This window comes from Mycteria americana, chromosome 1, assembly GCF_035582795.1.
Source record: "Mycteria americana isolate JAX WOST 10 ecotype Jacksonville Zoo and Gardens chromosome 1, USCA_MyAme_1.0, whole genome shotgun sequence".
Lineage (NCBI taxonomy): Eukaryota > Metazoa > Chordata > Aves > Ciconiiformes > Ciconiidae > Mycteria > Mycteria americana.
The window spans coordinates 79,914,264-79,926,035 of NC_134365.1; the positions used below are offsets into that span (position 1 = coordinate 79,914,264).

At 39.6% G+C, this 11,772-nt stretch overlaps 1 protein-coding gene across 1 annotated transcript in view; it reads right to left on the bottom strand.

Annotated features, from left to right (window-relative positions):
* The window catches only part of WNT7B (Wnt family member 7B), a 41,028-nt gene extending 29,507 nt beyond the window's left edge, over positions 1 to 11,521 (bottom strand). Inside the window, exons 1-2 of the mRNA XM_075507600.1 lie at positions 11,457 to 11,521; positions 10,564 to 10,790 (exon numbers count right to left, since the gene is read on the bottom strand). Of these exons, the coding sequence (XP_075363715.1) occupies positions 10,564 to 10,790; positions 11,457 to 11,494 (265 nt within the window). The 5' untranslated portion in view covers positions 11,495 to 11,521. The remainder of the gene's footprint in view (positions 1 to 10,563; positions 10,791 to 11,456) is intronic.
* Positions 11,522 to 11,772: the final 251 nt, after the last annotated feature.

The window sequence follows — 11,772 nt, forward strand, 5'->3', positions numbered from 1 at the left end:
TTAAACCTTGGGAATCATCTTTCTTTCATAGTCCCAGAAATTGGAGGTTGAACCTCTGCGGTGGAGAGAGCATCATAGATTGCAACAGACTACATTTGTGGCTAAAAGTTGTCTCCTAGATCCACTTCAGTCCTAAGGCCAAATCTGATCAAAACTGGATAGGTGTGACACTTTTTACTAGCTGAAGGACCCATCGTCAGCTCAATCTTGCATGCCAGCTTTCAGTACGACTTCTGTATTCTGCAGACCGCTTGGGCATGCGTTTAAAGTGAAACACTTTCAAACCTTCTTTTGCTTTCATAGGACATGAAACAGAGGGTTTAAAGTTAAGCACATATTGGGTAAACAGAGCACAACTAAAGCTGTTGGCCAGTTTGAATCCTGACAGAACAGCTACCTTAGCACTACCATTTTTACCAGCCAGATCAATTTTTTCAAGCCTCCAAATAATAGATTATATTATTGCTCTTGCTTGCTTGCTTGCTTGCTTTTTAATTTGACTCTTGTATCAGTAACAATAATATTATACTTCACAGTTATGGACATACAATACGTCAGTAAGAAATAAACTACAGTCACGGGTAATTTAATCCAATGCTAAAAAGTCATGCACAATACCCAGGAAGGAAATTTTGTCAATTAGAAAATAAGGTATTTGTCAGACGTAATATTTTGGAATATGCCAGCCATTTCATTAGAAAAAGAAATTGCTCGTGACTAGGGGCAAGTCAGCAAACTGCATGGATCGTTGATCTAAGCCCGAATGCTAAAACATTTGTTTGCAAACCAAAATGTACGGATCAACAAATACTGTGTTTTTTGTAATGTTTGTAAATGCCTCTCTGTGCATTTCAAGCTTTTCAATTTAGAAACAGATGGTTTACCAAACAGAACGTATCCCAAAGAACAGAAGAGGAAAGGGAGGGATGCTGCTACACATGTAACTCTGAAGTCTAATGTTATGTTTAGCCTGTCCTGCTTGATGTAGAGGTTGAACTAGATGACCAAACCTATCATCTGTAATTCTAGGGAGGAGGTTTTGACAACATAGTTAACCGCAGGAGTAAAGCTCAAGGAATCTCCAAAGCCATTAGAACCCCAAGTTATTACAGGATCACATACCGGCAGGTTAGCTGCCATCCCGCGCTACCTGTCATCTTGCGTAAAGAACTTTCCTTGCAGTGGCAAGATTTGGCAGCACCTGCCAGTTTGCAAAGTTGCTCTGTCCTTAAAAAATCAAGTGTTGTATAGTTGATTTCCATTTAAATAATTAGGTTTTAGTCGAATCCCTGATATGAAATTCAGCTCCACTTTGAACTTCTGTTCATACTCAAAAGCCAGGAGCCTTTTTAGTGGCTGTAAAATCCTGGCTTTAGTGAAAGCAGTGGCAAAATTTCTACTGACTGCAATAGGACCAGAATTTGGCCCCTGTCATTTTGGATTAAGCCCAGCACCACTTTATTTAACTTTAAATGTTATTTGCCTTCCTGTTTTAAGCGTGCATTACGTTGTAAGTCATTGACCAATAGGACTGGGACACTGGAAGTAACTATTTGAGTTAGCATGCTGTGGGTCATTTGTAGCCAGCAATTTTATTACAAAGTGACATGAAAAAAAATGACATTAAAGGAACATTAACGTTCCAAGTGAGGCACTTGGAAGTAAAAAAATGCCGAACTTAATGTTGCTACACAAAGTTAGCCCTGTTGTGTCCAAATTTTGGTGCAGTATTCAATTAAATAATAGCCTAGAATTTGCATACTATCTTTTCGACAGGACCTCTGACTCACTCATCCCAAGGCAGACCAGTAAAGTAACATGGAAAATTTTATCCTGAGTAGCTAAAGGCAAAGTTAAAAGCAACAGAAAAGGAGGATTTGTTTGTTTGTTTGTTGTTCTGGCCAATGCTGAGTGGGAGATGATCAGAGTTACAGGTCATTACAGACCCTGCCTGTAAGGCCAAATTATACATAAGAGTACCCTTTTCCACTATAGCTAATTACATATTTATTGGGTTGATCGCAGAATGCTAAAAACAGTAAGTACCTGCCCCTCTCCAAAAAAATGTTTCTTTTCCACATTGACACTTAAATGGAGCTACTCCATTTAGTAAAAACCAGGCCCATTTAGTTTTGAACCATTGAAACAAAGTATTAAACTGCATCCACATGTCAGTCCATTGGTTTTTTGAGAGCATAATGGCCTTTGAGGTTTAAGGTCACAAGAAGGCAGTGTGTCACGCTACACGATGTCTCTTATCAAGCTGTGCGGCGTACTATGGAACCATGTAGCTTAGAATACATACGGAAGCATGTGAGAGCAGAGCTCATGAGATACAGAGGCTTGAGTCTCCCCAGTTACAATTCCCTGCATCAATTTACATCAATGCACTTAACTAATTTAAAATGAAGTGCACTAACAAACCAAAATGGAGTTGTTCAGAGTCAGGTATATCAGTGTATTTTAGTTTGAAAATGTCTACAGAAAAACATCCGTTCCAAGAAAATCTTCATTTTTGTATGTAAAAATTGAATGAAACAGAAGTTTAAAAAGTTAGCACTTCCCTCACGATGGCAATTCCAGATTTCATTCAGGTCAACAGCTACCATTTCTCATCCAGCTGCAAGCCACGCAGAGGTCATGAAGTAATTGTATTAACGTATTAGTGCTATGTTTAGAATAAGGATGTCTGCCTTTTAAAGCAAGCCTGCTGCCAAAGAGATAAATATTTAAATGGCAACAATAACATTTTAATTTAAGAGAACTTATACTTTTCTTCAAACTCATGACCCTTGAGGGAAAAGAAAACACAACTGAGCTACACTCGAACTAGAGAGTAGTACCTGGCAAAAAGACTAGGGAGTAGAGAATATGAATTGGGAAATATAAAAATTTGTCTGTTCATGGTTGGAAAATATGATATGCTACAGATTATATATGCTAGACATTTATTTTATATGGAGACAAAGAAAAAGAGATAGAGATGATAAAATTAATGTAGCAAAGCAACGTTTTTTCTAGTAAAGTCAAACAAAATTTGTTACTGTCAACTTAGAATTTACAAATGGTACTGTCCATTCATGTTTATCTTTTAATCTATGATTTGCAGTGTCTTCCGAAAACATTAATTAAGCCTCACCAGATCATTATGAGGCTCTGGCATCCAAAGACATTTTTAACGCACAGAGAAATTACCATGCACAAATTTTCAAATTGATTCACTAAGCTGGGAATCCTCCATCCTCTCAAAATAAGATGTTTCTTTAATACGACAGTACTTCCTTAGAATAGAAAGATATTCTTATTTTTCTAAAACCCTCCAAGTGACAGAAACTTACTAAAATGAAGAAGAGTCTGAACCTACCACTCTCACAATAGGCTGTCTCCTCAGTTCAAATAATATACATTCTTAGCACAGTAGTTGTTTCATAACTTTTTTACCAATCCTTCCCAACCTCAGCTGCTGCCAGCTGGGAGGTTTGTTTTCTTATTCTGGTTTGGGTTACTGTCTTGCTTTGCTACTTGTGATAGTAAAAACCTTATCCACCCTTCTACAGCCAGAAAGTATGAACTGTTTGAATCAATTCTTTAATTTCCTCCAAAGATGATAATGCAAACTAAAATAGCCCTCTCACTTACTTTACCTTGTAACAACTAGATTATCACAGCTTTTTTCCCACTCTTTAGCTTTCCATCAAAATAAATTGCACTGGAAAAACTGTCCTTGTAAGGCAGCTTGCATACCTTATAGTACTTGCTTTACTGCCTGTAGGGTAACTAACAGAAGTGCACAGGTCTTTGGGTGGAATAGCCCAGCTTTGTTCCAGCTTGGCCTTTCTGCCTTTGTAAGGCAACTTGTGGGATAGTCACTGACATAACTGAAATCTTTCTGCAATAATATATATCTAATACGCTAGAACAAATATACTGGATATCCTTAAGGTTAAGGATATTTTTGTTTCTCCTTCCAGCAACAACATGTCAGTTGTGAAAAGAAATGTGCTGTTTGAGACATTTTGAGAGAAGGCTTTGCAATGAGTGTTTGCAGTTTGATAACTCTTTCCTGCAAAATGAGCACACTGAGGACGTCCTCAGATTTGGGTATTTTTCTCTTCACCAGCTGCCTCTGCCTACCTGCCTGTCAGTTACCCAGCTGGTATGGGTGGTGATTCACTATGCATGTCTTGTGTTTTTTTTTTTTTAATTCAGCCTAATAATGAGAAAATTCTCAATTGAAATAACCAAGAATTATACATCTTGTTATACACCACTGTGCTTCTATTAAAAACTATCCTTGCATAAGCCACAGCTCATTGAATTTGCTGTAGTATTCATAGCATCTGCTAGTTTTACTAAATCATGCTTGCAAATGCAATGGTTCCACGTGACATTTTGTGAAATGGACATCGGCAGTCACCCCAAGGTAGCCACATGAGTAATAAAGACACGGTTTGTATTGGTCCTAGATGTTCTTCTGGAAGTCACATACAGTCCTCGTACAGATTTCAGCGGATTGAATGCATCCCATGTACCTCTCTCCTGGCATCCCAAGCAGCCTGCTGCACTAGGAGTTGAAAGGTGATGCCATCCCCTGAGAAGCCACCGCTCACACTGGAATGTTTTTTACCATATCCTAGCACCAACGCAGACATCCAATTCAAGTTACTGAAAACAAGTTTCTTTCTGATCAGTTGCTTGAATGCTCAAAGGACATTGTTTTCTGGGACCATGCTATATGACAACAACAAAAACCCAGAATTTTTTCCACATTAGGTCCAAAAGCCACTGTGCAATTGAGGTTCACAACAACTGACAAATGCCTAAACCAATCATAGCACCTACTGCTATGACAAAGATAATTACTGCCTTTCTGTCGGTGAAGTGTGTACCCTGCTCTGTATCATATTTAAAATAATCTAATTCCAACTCATTTTCCCCCTCCAAATTGTTTCCAGCTGTATGATTCCTTTCTTTCCCCCATATTGTTTTTATTGGATATAACGCAAGTCCGTAAAGATAGATTTTCCCATAATAAATACACAGATGTTAGAATAATAAACATACAGTCAACCTGATATATGAATATTACTAAGCATTAATAAATATATAACTAACAACATAAATTGATTAAAAAATTGGAAAATGATAACATAAAGTAACAGAAAGAAACGGCAGGAGGAAAGAAAGGCAAAAAGTCAGATAGAAATCTACTTACTTTAGGCAAACTATCTGGATTCATTTATGGTTCCCTTTATTGATTTGCTGATAGCATTAAAGCACAAGTATGGTTGTAAAGCATTCCTAAGAATGCCGCCTGTCTTCATGTATTGGAAGTTTTCTGCTTGTACTGAAAGTCAAGCTTTCCAAGTTGGCCAACTCATACCATACTAGACACTACTGTGGTAGATTAATGTATCTGCTTGGATGCAAATTTCCATTTTTGGAGAATAATGAGCCTCTCTACTCCTCCCATTTTTGGTAGGAAGTTTTTACGAACATTTGGCATCTCGGTTAAACCACCATCGTAGCCCAGAATAAAAATGACTGGATTCATATGTGAGTCTGAATCCAAATTTAATTAAGCCTATATATGGCCTGAACCAGGAATAATTTACTGACTGACCCCCCTCAGCCTATATGATAAGATGCCAACCATTTCTCCATGACGCCATCACTTACATATCTTTCATGCCCAATTCCCATGTTCTTTCAGGCCTGCAGCTAAAACACTGGGATCCAATGTGGGCTTAGTTACCTGTTTCCAGTACAAATATAGAAAGAATCAGGTTTTTTTATGAGTATCTTTCCTTCAGAAGATGTTCCCCTCCCTTTCTTAGTCTTCTGTTTGAAATTATGCTGTCTTCTTAGCGGTTTATGTGTGCATGTGTACGAGTGCGTGCTTGTATATAACCGTGACACTCAACTTTATTTTCTGATTGTGTTTCTCAAAATAACTTGGAAAGTCTTCTTCACCTGTGAGTTAATAAAATCCATGCACAGATTTTGTTAGTCTTTAAAACTGTAGTTTTCTCTCCCATCCCTCCCCCTTTCTGCCTCGAGAGTGGATCAAAAGCTGAGCAAATGCGTGGCGACAGGAAGCTTCTTAAGATGTTGTTGTTCTCCTAAACCTCCCACGGCAAGCAGGGCTTTAACCTCACTTCAGATGCATCCTTTCAACATGCCAGAAAATTACAAATCAATACAAAAGGTCAGAGAGTTTTTTTAAAAACTTCAGAACACCCTTGGTTTTTACCTATTTGTTGATTCTTCCCTGTCAGGTGTCCAGTTCAATGATTCACCAAATCTTTGTGTCAATGACACAGCCAAATCAATACTACTAAATCATGATGATTTTACACATCATGAATCTGACAAAGCAGACATCTACAGATTACTTTTGATATCTTGACAGCTGTATTCTTCAAAACAGCTCATTTTTGCCATGGATTTAGCACTGGTAAGGGCAGTCTGTTTATAAGCACTTAAATTTGGAGAATTCCAGCAGAAATGGTCAATGCACAAATAATTAGCTAGAATAATCCACTGTCAAAGAACAACAGTAGGTTTCACTTCTGTTATTGATTCTGACTGTACTTCAGAGGCTGCACTGCTTACTTTTTTTGCGTGGAGTTATTTGCTTCCAACTGTTATTAATGATCTGTAACTTTTAGAGGTACCTACATGATAGATTGATCCAACCAGCATTTGGGGGAATAGAGACCAGTCCCTAGTGCTGGAGCTCTTTTGCATCAATAACCTGATAGGACCAGAGACTTTACTCTTCCAAATTAGGGTCCTTGCCTTCAAAAAGTTAGAAGGACTGATTATCTTTCAACAATGGTTATCAATAATAACAATTGAGATATCATTAACCAAGTAATTTTTTAATCTGTTTGTTAAAGAGGTAATCTTTAAAGAGGTAACTTGTTAAAGAGGCTTACAGCAAGAGGAATGAGTGGAGAGTGGAAAAGATGACTTTATGTGAGAAGCTGGCATGAAAACTAGAGATGAGTGCAGGAAGGTGACAAATATACGTACAGGGACAGGGTGAGTAAAGTGAGTGTAGTAGTGACTTTTCTCTGGGGATGACATGACTATGGAAAAGTTCCCAGCTATAAATATACCAAAAAAGCTATACACAATGCTTGGCTAATTCATCCCATGCCACATCCTTTGTTCATGCTACTAATTTGGATCTCTCCGTCACTTTTTATCTCTGGCTGCTATAAATCTTTCACACCAACACGAATGCCCCATGTCTAACATAATTCTACAGTTGTTATTCTGTCCTCTGAACTATTTCAATTGTTTTTAATACAGACTCCCATGTATTATACAGCCCTCATTCACTGACGTACCTCTGAAAAAATAGCTCAGCATCAATCCAGCTTAGCTAACTTACTGGGGATTTCCCTGGCACAGTAGGATCTCCAGAAGTCACAAGGGTGGACGTTTGCTCCTGTGTCATGCCTCCTGGGGGGGAGGAGTGCTGCATCAGGATATGAATTAGAATAACCCTAAATCTGTACTTGTCAGTGCTCGTGGTTGAGCCCTGGCCCAGTGGCTAAAGAGTAGGTCCTCTCTTTCCCGTGCAGATAGAGAGCCATTAGCATCATGCTATCATAGCTTACTCACCCTGTCCTCCTTACAACATGAATAATTTGCCTTGCTTGTTCATCTCCCTAAGTGATTCTGGGAAAAAGCGAGATGAGCTTTCCTTTGGAGTGAAGTACTTCAGTACTTAAGTCTTTTTTAGTCTTAATCCTTTCTTCAGTCTGTTCAGGCAGAACCAAATGTCTGGTTTAGTGTTTCTGTACGTGTCAGACACGGATGTTTTGTTATACATGTGAATACTTATGCTTACAAGTATTTTGTACCTTTAAAGTTTTTGGTGGTTTTTTTAGCTTTGTCTTTTTTTTACTTTTTTCCCCTCACTAGTGTAATAACACCACTTCCTAAACCCTGTCCTTTTCCTAGATACTGACCACATCGTCTCTGGGTGCTACTCCACTAATAAAACAAATAAAGACATGTGGATTATGGGATCTTTTATAGACCTGCATGGAACTCATCTGGCTCAGCTGGCAGGGGTCATGTAAACCTTCTCCATCCGTTACAGTTTGTGTGGTTTCACACCCAACAAATGTCAAAGCAGAACTCAGCTGCAACTGCCAAGTTTCATCTGTGTTTGGGTTAAGCCATAAAAGAACCCACCAAATTCCACATCAGTCATTTCAGAGTTGCAAGAAACCACCCAGGTTCGGTGAAGAGGTCAAAAATCTGGTGAACGTTTTTGGCAAATATGGCCTGAACAGTGGCTCAAGAAAACCCTGTTTTTTTCAAACTTTGTGCAGTCTGAACAACCTGATAGCTGGTCCATCCTGATGCCAAAAATTTTTGTTTCCTGTAGCTCTTATTTTGTATAGAAACATTCAGAATGAAAACACAGGCACAACTTGTAGTCCTCTTTAGGCATTTGGACTGTGCTCACTTGCAAGGTTTCTGAGGATGAAAGGAGTCTCTCAGGTGAAGAGGATTAATACTTATGAGTACAAGGACAGAGCTGATGAAGTGTCCCAAGATTCCAAGCTTGAAGAGGAAAGCAGAAGTGGTGAAAGCCTTTTCACCAGGAAGCTTAGTGATGACACCAACTGGTACAAGCCTCCAGAGTGTGCCTCTTCAAGGACATAAGTGATCTCACAGAATTTAAGAGGACTTCCTTGTCTAAGGGTCAGAGGATGCCTGCAAGCTTTGGCAGATCAAGACAACATAGCATGAAGAAGTACAACAGTAGCATGCTTAGCAGCTGTATATTTTCTGGCAGCAACATCATTTTGGACATCAACTTAAGACAAACAAGCGTAAGACCAACCAAGGAGGACCAGACCTGTGCTTCTAATAGTCAAGACAAGTGACTAGATGTTTTGCTGATTCATATAAAGTTGAAGGTAAGAGTCAAATGTCAGGGTATTTCCTGAATATGGTGTCTTGAGGATGTTTAATGCCTTCCACTTACACTCTTTTTAAGAAATCAAAGGTAGGCAAGAAGTATTATCTAAACAGAATTAGAAATATCTTAGGACAAATGTGGGAAGAGACACTGATGAGGAAATCCCTCACCACCAGCTTTTCAGCATCAAAACCATTCTACCAAACTTTTTTCTGAAGTTCAAAAAGTTCAGACTTTTCTTTTGCCATTAATTTGGTTTACTGGGTCTTTTTATTATTAGTTTTAGCCCTCTCCACTTCTGTGATTTGATGTGGAGTAATGCACACAGAATATGACAGGTTCTCTGCGGGTGTCAGTTTCCCTGATGCCAATGGAGTTATTCAATTACAACACTTTACAGCTGGGCCGCTGGGCCCTTAAAAAGCTCAGACCTCAGCCAGACTCTCAGACTTGCATGTTCTTTGAAAAATTATTCAGTTCCATCATTGGCTTAAGCATACCTCAGCTTTTGGCGTCCATTTCACAAAGGTGTTGGGAAAAAAACCCAAAGCCTTGATCTCCACTAACAACCAAAGCACCATGTAAGTTGTTTCCTCTTTGCACAGATGGGATGAAATATTATGCTTTTTTTTCACACAGTTTTGACGAGATCTTATGTCTGACCACATTCAGTTGTGTTGGAGGCACAAGACTCACCCAAACCATTGAATTCAAGAAAGAGGTGTCACCCAAAAAAGAATTAGACACAAGAAGAACAGGCTGCAACCCCCCTGAGAAGCTGAATGGCCCTTGTGAGAGCCACACACCACAAAACATTATCCCAACACCGAGCAGCAGACAGCATGGAGGATAGTAAGTGGGCAGCCCTTGGAGGAGAGAGGGAAGGTCAGGAATAGGCTAAGGATACTCAGCTGGATGATGAGGAAAATAATGATCTCAGTGCTGGAAAAAATTTGCATAATCTCCCCCATGAAATAATATCAGACATAGGGTAAATGGAAAGTGATCAATTTAACTTCTGCCAGCTAACAATTTGTCAGGCCAAGGTACTGTATTATTTTCTTTGAATAGGTTTCCTGCCTCAAATCACTTGCAGTATTTTCTTTACAATATGATAGCAACACTAAATGGATATGTATCACTGCCATATATTGGAAGGCCGGTGTCGTGTGCACTGTTCTACCATCAGTTAATTAGGACTCCCCCATTTCTTAAGTTTTTGGGAAGTCTGCAGAGGTTTTTTTGGAGCTGATTTTAGTTCCCTTTTGATTGGTCATAATATGCACCATGGCTATCAGAGCAACTTCTAACAGGATGACAACTGGAAATACTTTTTCATGGGGTGTGATGACTGTGTCCTTGGATACCTGCACAGGCAGTTCGGTCATTGCTGGGTATGAAGTTGCACAGGTATGAATGACTTCATCTAGAGATCACTAGAGATCTCCTGTCTCTTGCCAGTTACTTTTCAATGAGTGCAAACATACAGACCACAGTTCTGAGAGCAACTCCAGTAGGAAAATACCAGAGGGATATAAACCTTTGCAAGACCGCAGCTAAAAGAAAAACAACCCCAACGTATCACTTCAGCACCGTATTAGAGACACCCTTACCTACTCGAAGCTCTTGTCCAAAGACTGTTTTCTCTCCCAGTGCAGAGCAGTTCCACCTCCCGTACCGAAACTGGTACTGGCACTCATTGATTCCCATTTGTGCCCCTTCCCCGATCACAATGATGGCATCAGGGCGGCTCTGGCAGATGGCTCGCTGCCGAGGGGCCAGGCCTGGGATTTTGTTGCAGATGATATTAGCTCCTAAAGCCACCACGGATGACAAAGCTCTGAAGACAAAAAAGCAGAAAGACACGTTATAACCAAATTGAGGCCATTAGTTGCTTTTGCCATGTACTGCTGTGTGGCAGGCAAGGAGCTGGGCAAAAGGGGAAGGGTTGGAAGTTGGGTTCCTATAATTACGCAGACTTATTCCAACCTTTCTGGTCTGGTAAATGAGGTTGGAAATCTTGCAGTGATTCCTGATCTGATTTGTGCCAGAAACAACAAACAAATGGAACTTTGGCACTTTTGCTTCCAGTCCTACATGCATACATCAGCTGATGAGATGTGGAAAGCAAGACATATTTAAAAGCAAAAATAGTGATAATTGATTGTCCATGAATCTTCAGAGCTCATGTCTGCTTTGAATGGCCTACATAGATTCAGGCTCAGCATTTTAGTTACTGCAGCCAGTTCATCCATCCCTCATTTGAAATTGTTGAGCACAATTTAGAGAATGACTTCAGGCTACCAACCCTCTTGCCCGTTATTACACTCAGGGTATTGAGTGATTAATGAAAGTTCACCAGCATAACCGTACTTTTAGACCTGGCATATATCATGGAGCACATACAAGTGATCCTTAATCTGCCATCCAGACTGGAAACATTTGTAGTTCTCATTCTTCAAGTATATTTTCAGAATTCATTATAAAGTTTGCATATAACTCGCACCTGCCATATGTTTTCACTTTAGTGCATTTATTTTTCATTTTTCAGCTCACTTTTCAACATCTTTACAGGCTCATTTTTCAACATCTTTACAGGCTACATTTTAAGTGGTAATATTTTGAAAAATAAGACAACATGGGTACACATTCAGTGATGCCTCAGGTCACATCTACCGAGTACCAGCCAGGCCCATGCCGGGACGCTTCAACTGGCTCTGGACAAGTCAGCAGGAGCAAAGAGAGCAGTACAGCTGCGTTAGCAAAACAAGCCTTGCTCAGCATGGTGTGATGGACCCTGAGCCAGCTACGCAACCAAAGCC